This window comes from Aquarana catesbeiana, linkage group LG01, assembly GCF_042186555.1.
Source record: "Aquarana catesbeiana isolate 2022-GZ linkage group LG01, ASM4218655v1, whole genome shotgun sequence".
In the NCBI taxonomy this organism is placed as follows: domain Eukaryota; kingdom Metazoa; phylum Chordata; class Amphibia; order Anura; family Ranidae; genus Aquarana; species Aquarana catesbeiana.
In genome coordinates, this window is record NC_133324.1 from 527,202,840 (window position 1) to 527,220,254 (window position 17,415).

General features: G+C 42.4%; 1 protein-coding gene across 3 annotated transcripts in view; it reads right to left on the reverse strand.

The window, feature by feature from the left end:
* The window catches only part of CREB3L3 (cAMP responsive element binding protein 3 like 3), a 673,320-nt gene that overhangs the window by 474,919 nt on the left and 180,986 nt on the right, over window positions 1-17,415 (reverse strand). For 2 of the 3 annotated variants that reach the window (XM_073594674.1, XM_073594681.1), the window contains exons 2-3: window positions 14,394-14,525; window positions 14,082-14,316 (exon numbers count right to left, since the gene is read on the reverse strand). In XM_073594674.1, coding sequence (XP_073450775.1) covers window positions 14,082-14,316; window positions 14,394-14,525 — 367 coding nt within the window. Of the gene's footprint in view, window positions 1-14,081; window positions 14,317-14,393; window positions 14,526-14,625; window positions 14,726-17,415 lie in introns of all 3 variants that reach the window. The other variant, XM_073594692.1, reaches the window with a different exon arrangement.

Below are 17,415 nucleotides of genomic sequence, written 5' to 3' on the forward strand. Positions count from 1 at the left end.
GCAAATGGCTGCAATATAACAAAGAGTGAAAAATTTAAGGGGGTCTGAATACTTTCCGTCCCCACTGTATTTTGGGGTGTAATTCCACATATAACCATGGCAAGTGTGAGCAATATATCATTTAGTGACAACTTTGTGTAATTTTTTGGGGGTTTTTTTTGTCATTTTTCAATCACTTGTGACAAAAAAAAATATTCAATGGGCTCACCATGCCTCTCAGCAATTTCCTTGGGGTGTCTACTTTCCAAAATGGGGTCATGGGGGGGGGGTTGTACTGCCCTGCCATTTTAGCACCTCAAAAAAATGAGATAGGCAGTCAAAAACTAAAAGCTGCGTAAAATTCCAGAAAATGTACCCTATACCCTGTACGCTATAACTTTTGCGCAAACCAATAAATATACGCTTATTGACATTTATTTACCAAAGACATGTGGCTGAATACATTTTGGCCTAAATGTATGACTAGAATTGAGTTTATTACATTTTTTTTTATATCAAAAAGTAGAAAATATAATTTTTTTCAAAATTTTCGTTCTTTTTTCATTTATATCGCAAAAAATGAAAATCGCAGAAGCAATCAAATACCATCAAAAGAAAGCTCTATCTATGGGAAAAAAAGGACGCAAATTTTGTTTGGGTACAGCATTGCATGACGGCGCAATTACCAGTTAAATCAGCACAGTGCCAAATTGTAAAAAGTGCTCTGGTCATTGAGCAGCCAAATCCTCCAGGGCTGAAGTGGTTAAGCGGTCATGCAAGGCTGTACCCAAAAGACAGATAGAGCTTTCTCTTTGTGGTATTTAACCACTTAAGCCCCAGACCATTTGGCTGGCCAAAGACCAGAGCACTTTTTGCGATTCGGCACTGCGTCGCTTTAACTGACAATTGCGTGCTCGTGCGACGTGGCTCCCCAAAAAAAAATTGCCGTCCTTTTTTCCCCACAAATAGAGCTTTCTTTTGGTGGTATTTGATCACCTCTTCCGTTTTAATTTTTTGCGCTATAAACAAAAAAATTGTGACAATTTTGAAAAAGACGCATTATTTTTTACTTTTTGCTATAATAAATATCCCCAAAACATATATAAAAAATGTTTATTGATTGGTTTGTTATAGCGTCTACAAAATAGGGGATAGTTTTATGGCATTTTTATTAATATTTTTTTTTTTTTACTAGTAATGGCAGTGATCAGCGATTTTTTATCGTGACTGCGACATTATGGCGGACAGATGGGACACTTTTGGCGCTATTTTGGGACCATTCACATTTATACAGCGACCAGTGCGATTAAAAATGTATTGATTACTGTGTAAATGTGACTGGCAGTGAAGGGGTTAACCCCTTCACTGTAGGGGTTAAGTGTGTCCTAGGGAGTGATTCTAACTGTGGGGGGGGGGGGGGGCTATGTGTGACACAACACTGATCACCGCTCCCGATTACAGGGAGCTGTGATCAGTCAGTGTCACTAGGCAGAACGGGGAAATGCTTGTTTACATCAGCATTTCCCCGTTCTTCCTCTCTGTGAGACGATCGTGGGTATCCCCGCGGACATTGAGTCCGTGGGACCCGCGATCACACTCAGGTAGCTTGCAGCGGGCGCACGCACCCGCAAACCGCTTCTTAAAGGGCAACGTACAGGTACATTAATCTGTCTGTACGTGCCCTTCTGCCGAGGTATATCGGCGTGAGCCGGTCGGCAAGCAGTTAATAACCACTGGGTTTTTTATTTTTTGCTAAATGAAAAAAGACCGAAAATTTTGAAAAAAAAAAAAAAAATTTTTTTAGTTTGTTATAAAACTTTGTAAATAAGTAATTTTTCTTCTTCACTGATGTGCGCTGATGAGGCTGCACTGACAGGCTGCACTTATGGGCACTGATGGGCAGCACTGGTGTGGCAGCACTGATAATCATTGCACTGATTATAAGTGCAGATGTCCCCACTGAAGAAAGCTGTCAGCGTGAGGAGAGGAATGCCGATAAACGGCACTTACTATTTACACTGTGGGCGCTCACGAGCGGCTTATACTGAAGAAGGTCATATGAAGTCCACTCGGTGGTTAAATTGATACTAAACACACACTGTTTCATTTACATTATCCCTTCTATTTCTGTATGTGGATTATAGCACTGTAACTATTTTAATAGTAAAAAGACTATCTAGGTACATTTTTCCTAATAGATGTACAGCCGTCGCATGACCCATCTCTTTCCCATCCTGTCTGCAGGGAAACATAAGCAGGAGGGGCTTCTAGTCCTCTGCTGCTGGTCACATGTTCAAAGTAGAAAAAACAGCCTTTGGGATACAGAGTAAAAATGAATTATTAATATCAAAAAACTGTTTTAAATTGTCATGCAAACATACTGTATATTTTAAGCAAATTTTTATTATTTTTAAACAATAACATGGTGTGGGTAGTTTTCTGCCAGTTACAAGCTGATCTTCAGCGTGTGTCTTAGAACAACAGGGAGGTGAAGCCTCCATCAATCTACATTAATATCCCACCCCCATAGTGTTTAGCTAAATAGTGGGCATGGAGGAGGAGGGAGGCAGTGGGCCGTCATTTACTGTGTATATGCCCACATGTGACTCTATAGTCACATGGGCTGCTCAGATGTGATAGGGAGGAAATGCTCAGCATAAAAACTCACTGAAAAGTGAGCATGACGCTGCCAACACTGCTCTGCAAAATCTCCAAATGCATTGGGAACATGATCAAAAGGGAAGACACAACAGCAGGATCAACCAGGATTTTTGCAGTATGCAAAAAACAAATCCAATAGTGATTGAGTGAGTATAAACAGCATGTAATACAACATTTATTGATAGTTTTTATGATGTGGGTTTAGTGACATGTTAATGCATTCTCTGCAAAACCTTTCAACAGTTGCTCCTGGATCTCTCGATCCAGTACTGCCCCAACTGCAGAAGCTCTTCTCCCATCTCCCCTCTTCCACAGGCTTGGGAGAGCAGCCAAGCATGCAAATATGAACTTAAGAGAGGGACTTAATTTTTATTTTCCTGATCTTAATACTGATACCTGTTCCAGGTCAATGAATACGAAGTATAAAAGCCTGTGGTTAGTGTAATAGCCAGGCAACTAGCATCTTCAGAAGGAAGACAGCAATGACAGCCCCCATGTTCCTCACAAAAGGTTTGTATTAAGGTCAAAGCGAACACCATGCAAGCCCCATGCAAAGCTAAGGATATCATTTTTAGCTTCTACCAGATATCTCTGGATGCATTCTCTAGCTTTGTTGGGCTGTGTTTAAAATATCTGAAATACGGTGGTCACCATGGAAAATTGAGATGGTGTATCTCCCTAGCAGGGAAACAAATAGCAATAATATTCTGATAGGTGTTCTAACCTTTCCACGCTCTAAAATGTAAAAAAATATGTATATGTACTCTAAATACATTTTAAATACAGACTATCAGTGGCGGACGCTCCATAAGGGGCGCAGGGGCGCCGTCCTCCCTATCTATGCATCTGGCCCCCTAATCTACATGTGGGGTGCCGGACGCGTGGATTCCAATGGGGTATTTTTTTTTTTGAAGCACGTGTTTAGAGCCAGAGGCTCTAATAGGCTTCAAAAAAGGGTGGGCTCGGGGCGCAGAGCACTGCACCCCGAGCACACCCACTTGTGTGACAAAAGCGAATGAATACTCACTGTTGTCTTCCTCATTCTCCTCCTGGCCAATCAGGAAGCCCCTATTGACCAGGGAATCTTAGTACTGCCGCGGCCAGTCTCCGATGGGGGGCGTTGGTGTTAGTTTGTGCCGCCCCTCCCCAAAAATAGTGAGCACCAGCCGCCACTGTGACCTATTGACTACCCTATAGAATTTGGGGCTCCTACTTGGATTTCTGGAGATTTTTGGGGACTTTCCTGACTGACTCAAAGGATTTCTCCCTTAGTGCCATTTAAACCTCCTCAACATCAATCACAATGTGAAGAATAATTTCACTTTTCGCATGTCATGTGGCAGTTCTGTGGTCTGTCAGGGTGTAAAAAGAGTTTATGATGCAGGATTCTCATGCAGGCAGGCTGAGGGGCTCCAGGCTTTTTCAGTTTCCTCATTGTTTAAAATCCATTTTGGGACCTGGAGATTTCTCAGAGATCTGGGTGGGATGAAATCTCTAATCCTGGGTCCTGAAGTGTGTTATGGACGCAGAGAGAAGGCTCGGGAGCGAGCCCACATGAGTGCCCCCACAGCAAGCGGCTTTCTATGGGGGCACTTGGCAAGGATCGAGGCTGCTCTGTGCAAAAGCACTGCACAGAGCAGGTAGGTATAACAAGTTTGTTATTTTTTTTTTGAATAAAACTTTTTCCTTTATAATCACTTTAAAATTAAGGCCAGAGGAGCAATGCTGAACGTGTAAGGCCCCCTTCACACTAGCAAACCGATTGGGTCCGCCTGGCCGTTTTTTAGGCAAACCTGATCGGACCATCCATTGTTCTCTATGGGGCGGCGAAGTCAACAAACATGTGTCCGCTGTCACCTGCCGGCATCCGATCTGGTCCGCTAAAAACAGAAAGATGGGGATACGTTCGCCATTCGTCTGGCGGATCGGATGACAATCGGATGAAAATGGACATGCAGGCAGTTTCCATCCGGCCACCCCATAGAGAACAGCGAGCTGTGTCAGACAAGGACCTGTCATCCGTCTGCTCAGCGGGAATCAGCGGAGAGATCCACCACTGAGCAGGCAGATCTGCTTGGACGGATTACTCCCTGTGTGAAAGGGGCCTAAGCCAGGAGGCTGAATCCCGTTTTTTTGTTTTTTAAAGGAACAGCAATGCTGAATAACCCTGTGACAGACTCATTCGGGATAGAGGCTTTTGGAGGGGACTGAATACAAGCCTCTTGCCGACCGATTATGGGCCCTGGCATTTGGGGGAACGGTGCTCTTTGTGAGCTGTATGCCTGGGGACACTTGAGGTGGTATTACTGTGGATTCGGGTCCTGGTCCCCCAGGACACACAGACTCTGGGGACCCTGGATTTGCCATATTAGAAATAGTGGCTGATTCATAATGCTGGGACAAATATTGTTAGGAGATGCTGATGTCAATTCCAGCCACCTGTCTGTCTGTTGCCTGCTAGAATGTGTTTATAGTAAATAAGTCTAGTATGTGAACTAAGAGTCATTAGATCCCCATTGTTGTTTGTGTTAATTAACTCTGCTATTGTGTGAAGAAGAGTTCTGTGTTGATTTGTGATAATGTTGATTGGGTTTTCTGAGCTACAAGACGGCCAGTCTGGCCTAAAGGTCATGACTGAGTCATCTAGGCTGTCTAAGGGGATTAGTTAATTAGCCCATGTTAATTAGGTTTCTGGTCACAGGTGTATGTTCAGAGTAATATGAGCAGGAGGTATGCACCTCCTCTTTTACTGTATAAAAGAGCCTGTATTCCTTTCAATAAAGGAGATCCCTGTTTGAACGTACATACAGCCTGCCTGGTGTTTGTTCTAAGCTATCACAACTGGATTAGAACGGCACATAGCTGTAGTTCAAATCCCAGAGCATCGGATGACTGAACCATCAGATGTTGTGATCTGCAATCTGATTCAATAGCCACAGAGGAGTGTCAGGAGAGTGGAACCGAGCGAGCAGGGGCTCGTTACAAACCCTGAGAGTGAAACTCATGCTTTGTGTTTTCAGAAACTCTCTTTTAATAAAAATGGACAAGAAAAACCCTTAAAAAGAAGAATTCAGTGTTACCACCTGAAGCTAGTTCTCACAGTTGCTATAAAGAGGTGACCTATTTCAAAATTGCTAAGGTCATTGGAGGGTGACAAGGAATATCATTAAAAGAAAGGCAAAAGCCCTTTTGAAATAAGGGGATTATCAAAAATGCTTCCAATGGAAGCCCTTTAAAATGTCTGGGATGTCCCTATAACATGTTTTTACCATTTCATAAAAAGTATAAAAGCCATAAATGGGCAAAATAGAAATCTGACTAGGTGCTTCTATAAGCCTTCTGTGTTTTTGTGGACTTTGCAAAACATTCATCTCTTAAAAAAATATAGAGCTCTTAGTGGTGTTCCTATGGATAAATAGTGCCTGATCTCCTGTGGCCAAACTGGAAATATTTATGCTAGTTTGTGACAGATTAATACAATTTTAAGTGTGACAATTGGTAAAACATTCTATTAAAGTGGAACTTTAGTCAGAAAATTATGACCTGCTATATCAGACTGTCCCCTTTTGCAGGTATAGCTATGTAAACATTAAAATAAATGCCTATACTGTTTAAAATCCACTCTGCACATGCTCAGTTGCTCTCTATTTTTGATATTTTTTGGCATTGTGCTGAAAATCAAAGCCACTAGAGGCCGATCTGCTGACAGCCTAAAGATATGCTGCTATTCAGGGGTCTGGGCATCAGAAAAATGTCAGCTTCCAGCAAGAAGAAACGAGCAAAGCTGGGGGCAATTTACAGAACATTAATTTTTGTAGCATAATTATTAATGTGGAATGTATGTTACTTGCTAAAGAACATTTTTTTAATCAAATTGTTATTTATAACTGCATTCTAATCACATCTGTCCTGCACACCTTAGCATACACACAGAAAGTGTGTGCATTAGGGGATGGAGTATGGATGCAGCTGATGGGGCGGATCATAAGGAGGTGGGGCAAAATCAGTGGCCTTTTCAGCAAAACTGCGTTCACTCCAAATAGAGACATGTGTAGTTATAGAGACAACAAAAGAAAAAGAAATATCAATCAGTCTTAAGGCCACTTTCACACTGAGGTGCTTTACAGGCGTTTAGCGCTAAAAATAGCACCTGTAAAGCGCTTCTCATGCCACCCCAGTGTGAAAGCCTGACTGCCTGAGTAAGGCTGGAACCGTTACTTTTTAACATATTTACAAATTATATAGGGTCTGGGATTAAAGGTACCATTACAGTCTTGCAGATGACACCAAGCTATGCAGTGAAATAACATCCTTACAGGGTATCTCCAACTTACAAGCCAACCTCAATGCACTGTTTAGCAGGGCTACTATGTGACAAATGAATTTGAAGGCTAAAAAATATGCATGCATGTATCATACATACAAGGGGAAGTACAACTGGGAGAATCAAGTCCCTTCAAAATACAATAGTATTTTGAGTCCCTTCAAATACAATAGTACTGACCTACCTGATTCCTTTACTGACCACTACACTAACCTACTTGATTTCAACACTGACCAACCTGATTCCTATACTGACCATTACACACTACACTGACCACTATACTATACTGTCCACTACACTGAGAACTACACTGACCACTATACTGTCCACGACACTACACTGACCACTATACTATACTGTCCACTACACTGAGAACTACACTGACCACTATACTGTCCACTACACTACACTGACCGCTATACTATACTGTCCACTACACTACACTGACCTCTATACTGTCCACACCACTACACTGACCACTATACTGTCCACTACACTATACTGTCCACTAGACTGACCACTATACTGTCCATTACACTGACCACTTTACTGTCCACTACACTATACTGTGCACTACACTACACTGACCTCTATATTGTCCACAACACTGACCACTATACTGTCCACTACACTACACTGACCACTACACTGTCCACTACACTATACTGACCGCTACACAATACTGTCCACTATACTGACCACTACACTGAGAACTACACTGACCACTATATTGTCCACTACACTTACCACTATACTGTCCAGTACACTACACTGTCCACTACACTGAGAACTACACTACACTGACCATTATACTGTCCACTACACTGTCCACTATACTGTACACTACATTATACTGACCACTACACTGAGAACTACACTACACTGACCACTACACTACACTGTCCACTATACTGTCCACTACACTATACTGAGAACTACACTACACTGTCCACTACACTGTCCACTACACTACATTGTCCACTATACTGTCCACTACACTAACCACTATACTATCTACACTGACCCCTATGCTATACTGTCTACTACACTACACTGACCACTATACTATCCACTATACTACACTGTCCACTACACTGACCACTATACTACAGTGTCCACTACATTGACCACTATACTGTCCACTACACTACACTGACCACTATACTGTCCACTATAGTACACTGACCACTATACTATACTGTCCACTACACTACACTACACTGACCACTACACTATACTGTCCACTACACTGACCACTATACTGTCCACTACACTGACCACTATACTATACAGTCCACTACACTACACTGACCACTATACTGTCCACTATACTATATTTTCCACTATACTACACTGACCACTATACTTTCCACTGCACTACACTGACCACTATACTGTCCACTACACTGACCACTATACTGTCCACTACACTATACTGACCACTACACTATACTGTCCACTACACTGACCACTGTACTGTCCACTACACTATACTGACCACTACACTATACTGTCCACTACACTGACCACTGTACTGTCCACTACACTATACTGACCACTACACTATACTGTCCACTACACTGACCACTGTACTGTCCACTACACTATACTGACCACTACACTGACCACTATACTGTCCACTACACTATACTGTCCACTATATTGTCCACTACACTGACCACTATACTGTCCACTACACTACACTGACCACTACAGTATACTGTCCATTACACTACACTGTCCACTACACTGACCACTATATTGTCCACTACACTGACCACTATACTGTCCACTACACTACACTGTCCACTACACTGTCCACTATACTATACTGACCACTACACTACACCAACCACTACACTGTCCACTACATTACACTGTCCACTATACTGTCCACTACACTATACTGACGTCTATACTGACCACCACACTACACTGAGAACTACACTAAACTGTCCACTACACTACACTGACCACTATACTGTCCACTACACTGACCATTATACTATACTGTCCACTACACTACACTGACCACTATACTTTCCACTATAGTACACTGACCACTATACTATACTGTCCACCACAGTACACTAACCACTATACTGTCCACTACACTGACCACTATACTGTTCACTACACTATACTGACCACTACACTGTCCACTACACTGACCACTTTACTATCCACTATACTAAAATGTCCACTACACTGACTACTATACTATACTACACTGACCACTACACTGTCCATTATACTATATTGTCCACTACACTACACTGACCACTATACTGTCCACCACACTGACCACTATACTGTCCACTACACTATACTGATCACTATACTGTCCACTACACTACACTGACCACTATACTGTCCACTACACTGACCACTATACTGTCCACTGCACTGACCACTATACTGTCCACTATACTGTCCACTACACTATACTGTCCACTACACTGACCACTATAATGTCCACTATACTATGTTGTCCACTACACTACACTGACCACTATACTGTCCACTACACTGACCACTTTACTGTCCACTACACTATACTGCCCACTACATTATACTGACCACTACACTGCCCACTACACTACACTGACCACTATACTGTCCACTACACTGACCACTATACTATACTGTCCACTACACTACACTGACCACTATACTATATTGTCCACTATACTACACTTACCACTATACTGTCTGCTACACTGACCACTATACTGTCCACTACAATATACTGACCACTATACTGTCCACTACACTGACCACTATACTGTCTACTACACTACACTGACCACTACACTGACCACTATACTACACTGACCGCTATACTGTCCACTATACTGTCCACTACACTACACTGACCACTATACTGTCCACTACACTGACCACTATACTGTCCACTACACTGTCCACTATACTTTCCACTACACTATACTGTCCACTATACTGTCCACTACACTATACTGACCACTATACTGTCCACTATACTGACCACTACACTGTCCACACCACTACACTATACTGTCCACTACACTGACCACTATACTGTCCACTATACTGACCACAATACTGACCACAATACTACACTGTACACTATACTGACCACTATACTGTCCTGCCTACAGTCTTCCTATACTGATACTACATATATGGTGCCTCTCTCCCCCCCCCCAGTCCATGTCCATTCATTCCTCACCTTCTTGTCCTGCATCGGTCTGGACTCCGGAGGATAGGAGGAGGAGGAGAAGACAGCGGCCCAGGAGGCTCACACTTTCCAGTGCTTGTCTCCCCCATGCTCCAGCCGCCATGTTCAGTATTTCCCGGCGCACTGTGATGGGGGTCATGTGCAGAGGCGGGACTTCAGGAGCAACCACGATCGCGGACAGGCCAGCCCCACGCCGCACATGACCCCAATACACCCAGTCACAGGGCGCTGGACACTGAACATGGCGGCCAGAGCGAGGGGGACACAGGAAATTAAAATTAGGAAGAGGCAGCCAGTAGTGACACTACTGGCACAAAATTTTGCCCCCCTAAATGTCACGCCCGGGGCCATGCCACCCCCGGCACCCCCACGCTACGCTACTGCTGCAGAGAGAGATAATTTTGCTTCTCTACAAATCATTAGTAGGACCTCATCTGGAATATGCAATTCAGTTTTGGACACCAGTTCACAAAAAGGATATTGGGAAACTGGAGACAGTGCAGCAAAGGCTAACCCAACTGATAAAGAGGTATGGAGGAGCTCAGCTATGAGGAAAGATTAGCTGAACTGAATTTATTCTCTTGAGAAGAGGGGATATACATATAAATACATAAGTGGTCCATATAGTGAACTCAGTGTAGAGTTATTCACTTTAAGGTCATTACAGAGGACAAGGTGGCACTCTTTATGTCTGGAGGAGAAGAAATGTAATCTCCAAATAGGGAGTGCAAAATCTGGTGCAGTTGTTCACTGTAGCCAATCAGCTTCTAACTTCTGGTTGTTCAATTAAACTTTGACAAAAAAAAAACCTGGAAGCTGATTGTTTTTTTGCACTCTCCAGTTTTAGTAAAACGATGCATATTATGCCTATATATTTCTCTGACCTTCTTGTACAGAGGTCAGAGAAAATGGCTGGCTAGAATAGCTTCACTTATAGCAGCTCCCATTCGCTTAAGGCAAGCAGGCCAGGGTACTCGGTTGTCCCTAGGACTTATTACACAATGCTAAATTCTCTGGACAGAGAGCACTAGAGGCTAAGCAAATGGTAAAATTAAAGGGGTCCTGTGGTACAGGGAGATACAGATTTCCACAAAGGTTACATAGACTGGTATCTCAAATTGCCTGTTTACTGACCAGAGACATGGTCAGCAAACGGGCAAGTTGTTAGTCGAGGCAACAGAGACGTGAACAAAAAAAAGGCAAGAGGTCAAGTCAGGCAGCAGGCAGAAAAGGTGGTCAATAATGGTTACAGGTTGGTTCAGGCAGAAAACGTGTGGTCATATACCAGTCAAAGGCCAGTTAGCAGAGCAGGCAGATCAGATACAGGCTAAATTAACTATGAAATTAGCAGCACTAAAGTGCAAATTAAATCATAAAGTGCATAACTAAACTTGATGAATTATACCCATATGATGCGATTGTGATTGGTCGTAGTATTGTATGCATATCTTTGGTAGCTGCTGTGATTAAGGTATCCCAATTAAGATAGTACTTACTGTAGTGCAGATGTTTATGTTGATTATCACAGGTAAAGGCTGAGGGAGCTAGTGAGGCATATGGGAAAACCCATGACAAGCCCTGGTCATAGAGCTTATGAGGTTTAAATTAGGCACTAACCGAAAACAGGACCAATAGAAGGTGAAAAGGGAGGAGTACACTGCAGTATTGCCTGGCAACGGGATGTGGTGAGTCTCGGTCATGGTGGATCCTGAGATATGACCGTGTCACTCAGGGAAATCAGGACACTGAGTGTTAGGCCTCCTGAGTCAGTTAGCTAGATTGTGATCACCACATAGACACCATAGGTTGTACCACTACTCTAAAACTGGAAAGCTGTCTGTGTCTGGCACAGTTCTAGAAAGCATCATAATGCAGAGCCTAGTGTTGAATGACAAATTCCACTATATTATTAAAAGTATTGGGACACCTGCCTTTACACGCACATGAACTTTAATGGCATCTCAGTCTTAGTCCATAGGGTTCAATATTGAATTGGCCCACCCTTTGCACCTAAAACAGCTTTAACTCTTCTGGGAAGGCTGTCCACAAGGTTTAGGAGTGTGTCTATGGGAATGTTTGACCATTCTTCCAGAAGCGCATTTGTGAGGTCAGGCACTGATGTGGATGAGAAGGTGTGGCTCACAGTCTCCGCTCTAATTCATCCCAAAGGTGTTCTATCGGGTTGAGATCAGGACTCTTTGCAGGCCAGTCATGTTCCTCCACCCCAAACTCGCTCATCCATGTCTTTATGGACCTTGCTTTGTGCACTGGTGAGCAGTCATGCTGGAACAGGAAGGGGCCATCCCCAAACTGTTCACACAAAGTTGGAAGCATAATATTGTCCAAAAATGTCTTGTGCACAAAGCAAGGTCCATAAAGACATGGATGAGCGAGTTTGGGGTGGAGGAACTTTACTGTCCTGACCTCAACCCGATAGAACACCTTCGGGATGAATTTGAGCGCAGAATGCGAGCCAGGCCTTCTCCTCCACATCTGTGTCTGATCTCACAAATGCGCTTCTGGAAGAATGGTCAAACATTCCCATAGGCACACTCCTAAACCTTGTGGACAACCTTCCCAGAAGAGCTGAAGCTGTTATAGCTGCTAAGAGAAGGAAAACTCAATATTGAACCCTACAGACTAATGCCCCGTACACACGGTCAGACTTTGTTCGGACATTCAGACAACAAAATCCTAGGATTTTTTCCGACGGATGTTGGCTCAAACTTGTCTTGCATACACACGGTCACACAAAGTTGTCGGAAAATCCGATCGTTTTAAACGCGGTGACGTAAAACACGTACGTCGGGACTATAAACGGGGCAGTGGCCAATAGCTTTCATCTCTTTATTTATTCTGAGCATGCGTGGCACTTTGTCCGTCGGATTTGTGTACACACGATCGGAATTTCCGACAACTGATTTTGTTGTCGGAAAATTTTATAGCCTGCTCTCAAACTTTGTGTGTCGGAAAATCCGATGGAAAATGTCCGATGGAGCCCACACACGGTCGGAATGTCCGACAACACACTCCGATCGGACATTTTCCATCGGAAAATCCGACCGTGTGTACGGGGCATAAGACTGGGATGCCATTAGAGTTTATGTATGTGTAAAGGCAGGCTTCCCAATACTTTTGGTAATATAGTGTATCTTTGCCCCATCCATGGGCCTACTCACAGAGTGAGTCTTCAAGACTAGTTCACAACAAAGGCTGTACACTAGGTGAATAGGGAGCACCAAAAGCAGAGCCCAGTGTCCACCGGTCTGGCAGGCCCCGCAATCTTTGGTCTAGCAGGGTCCAAGTACAGCCTCCAAGACAGTACCAAAAATTAGACCTGGATAGTTGCAGTGCAGTGATCAGCTCAAGAAGCTTAATAAAAATCATGAGTAGAGGAACATCCTGTAAGTATGTTGAATGTTGATAGGAGAGAAAAAATATCCAACCAACTAGGACACTAGCAAATCAATTGAGGCATGATGGTTAGGGGCAGGGTTATAGTGGGCTTGTCTTCAACAGCTTTTTAGTTTACCATTGTCCACCTCTTGAAGACAACTGATAGTAATCCACAAGTCTATGATATCCATGTGTCCTTCAATGGAGGTTAAGGAAATAACATGATGCTGCATTTTTTATATTGTGACAGTTTCAAGTGTTGCTTTAATTTGTACTAACTTTTCCTCCTGCTTTCAGTGAGCTGTCACCACTCAATGAAACCATATATTTCCAAATTTGTTTTCACAAAAAAATAAGAGTGTCACTATAGGAAATCAATTGCCTGTGTAATTACAAAAGTAATTATAAAGTGCTACACGTTAAATCTTTTTAATCACCTATTAAAGTATATCTTAACAAAAAGAAACCCAAAAATGTAACTTTGTCTTTGAGGTTACATACCTGCATGACCTCCTAGATTCATACAAAGATCTTGTTCTGGGAAGTCTCTCAAATTAGATGTCACATAACAAGCATCTACAAACTGGTATTGGAATGGACTGTTCTGGTGATCTGAGTGTGCATCTTCAGATATTCCACTATCACTGGCTGCTGGTGACCAAAGGTTTGAATCCAAGGGAGAGTCAGCTGGCAACAGTAGCGGAGACACAAATGCTTCATTCTCCTGTGTTGAGATCTATATCAAAAGAAATTTGATAAGTGAATCAAAAAATAAATTCAATATACCAATAAAACAGTTGTTGAAGTACTTACATTTGTCCCTGAGGCAGCCCAGATGGACTCAGCAGGTGAATATTCATGGCGAAGAATGCCATCCTGGCAGTCAAACAATAGATCTAGAAGTTCCAAACTCTGCATGCCACCCTGATTATATTCACTTAACTCCTGTGTTTAGAAAAAGTAGAGAGTATTTCATTTTGGCATGGGTCAGGGTCAGGACAACTGGACAACATCTGGCACATGCGAAACTGACCCAAAAACTTACTGTGGGTGAATGCATATTTTCTGTTTACAGTCTTTGACTTCAATAGGAAAATCAGTTATGGTTGTAATGGTAACCAGCAGGCTGCAAACAAGTTTGTTTTCTAAAAATATACAGGACATATTATAAGTTGTGCTCATCAAAAATGACATCTGGAAGTTTTTTTTTTAATTTGTCAATACTCCCAGCTGATAGAATTACTTAGAAAAGGGATTTTTAACCCTTTCACGTCTAAGCCTATTTCTGACATTTGGTGTTAAGTTAAAATCCGCATTTTTTGCTGGAAAATTACTTAGAACCCCCAAACATCATATATATATATATTTTTTAGCAGAGAATCTAGAGAATAAAATGGCGATTGTTGCAATATTTTATGTCACACGGTATTTGTGCAGCGGTGTATTAAACCCAACTTTTTGGGAAAAGGGACACTTATGAATTTAAAAAAAAACGAAACAGTAAAGTTAGCCCAATTTTTTTTATAATTTGAAAGATGATGTTACGCCGAGTAAATAGATACCAAACATGTCACGCGACAAACTACGGTACCTAAAAATCTCCATAGGTGATGATTTAAATTTCTTTTACAGTTACCAGGTTAGAGTTACAGAGAAGGTCTAGTGCTAGAATTATTGCTCTCGCTCTGACGATCGCGGTGATACCTCACATGTGTGATTTGAACACCGTTTACATATGCGGGCGCGACTTCCGTATGTGTTTTCTTTGCTGTGCGAGCTCGCGGGGACGGGGGCGCTTTAAAAAAAAATGTTTTTTTTCTTATTTATTTTATTTATTTTTATATTATTAAATTGTGTTTTAAAAAAAAAAAAGATTACTTTTATTGCTGTCACAAGGAATTTAAACATCCCTTGTGACAGTAATAGGTGGTGATAGGTACTCTTTATGGAGGGATTGGGGGTCTAAAAGACCTCCAATCCCTCCTTCGCACTTCAAAGTATTCAGATCGCTGAAAACAGGAATTCTGAATACTGTATATTTTTTTAAAATCCGGCACCATTGACAGCCGAGTAAACAGGAAGTGACGTTGTGAAGTCGCTTCTGTGTTTACATTCAGGAGACTGGAACAAAGCCATTTCCGGCTTCGTGCCAGTCTGTCTCTAGCCGCCGGAAGTGGCGGATCGTGGATCGGGTCTCCCGGTCAGAGTGGCGGGGGATGTCCCCTCTCGCTCCTCCGGGATAACAATCGAGTGGCTTTTAGCCGCATCGGTTGTTATCCCTGGAAAGCTGATCGCCCACTCTAAAAACGGTACCAGGATGATGCCTGCAGCTGCGGGCATCATCCCGGTATAACCCCCAAAAGCCAAGGCCGCATATCTGCATACGCTCGCCGCAAAGGGGCTAAATTGTTTGTTGCTCTGACTGAAGAACCTTCTCTGCAATTTCATATTAAACTTCCTTTCCTCTCATCTTAAATTGTGATCACATGTCCTCACCAGGAACCTAGGATTAAACAAGTTATTACCAGAAATCAAGGTCGATTGTGGGGTAACCAACTAGGCAACACATTCCTTGTAGCATCTACATTTAAAGTATTGTAATAGTGGGACTTTCAAGGTGCCAGAGATCACAACACAAAAAATACATAAAATTAATATTTTATTGGTACAATTCATTAGAAATCTAAAAAGTACAATGTATTTTAAAAAAGCTATCCACATATGTCAGCATATTCACAGTACTTCAACAAATTTTAATCACAAATATCAAGTAGTGAAATTCAACATGTTTTACCATAAGGCTTCATTAGGAAGGAACTACTAGAGAACACATGCCCACATAGGGTAGAGTTTCAAGCACACACACCATTGTTGACAATTGATAAAATCAATAAGTAAATAAATATAAAGAAATATATGAAAGAAATGCATTTAAATTTTCGTTCCTGAATTTTCCAAAAACTTGTGGCAAAAAAATGACATTTTCAAAAGACTCACTATGCCTTTCAGACAATGCCTCAGATGTTTACTTTCAAAATGGGGTAATTTTTAGGCATTTGTACCGTCCTGGTGCTCCAGAGGCTAGTAGGTAGTCAGAAAAACGGAAAATTGTATACTCACCTTTCCGTAATTTTCCTTTCCTGTCGCATCTTCATGGCAGCATACACGTTGGGTTGTGACTCCGCCTCCACAACCTGATAGGACCACATAGCTATAAATTAGAGAGTAGACACCTGCCCCAGTATTCTCTGTAAATATATACACATGTCACCTTAGAGGGTGGGTGATTGTATGCTGCCATGAAGATGCGACAGGAAAGGAAAATTACGGAAAGGTGAGTATACAATTTTCCGTTTTCCTGTCGCATCATGGCAGCATACACGTTGGGGAGTAACTCGCCAAACTGGGTGGGAATGCAAAATCAAAATTTATTGACAAGAAACAGAAGAATTGGCCTGTATAACGGCCCTCCCAAATTCAACTGCTGCTAAACGTGCAGCGTCTATTCTATAATGAGAAATGAAGGTATTCCTCGAAGACCAAGTGGCCGCTCTACAAATGGTTTCCGCTGAGACTTTACAGTAAGCTGCCCATGAAGTAGCCATTGCCCTGGTGGAATGCGCTCTTAGATCTCCCGGAATCTGCAAGGTGCTTAAGGAGTAGGCCTTCTTGATAGCTTTCACGAGCCATGAGGCGATGGTACGGGCAGAAGCTGCCTGGCCCTTCCTGAACCCATGTGGGATGACTAAAAGGTTCTCGCACTTCCTGAATGGCTTGGTTACCGAAAGGTAATGGAGAATGTTGCCCTTGACATCCAAGGGATGAGGGACGCCCT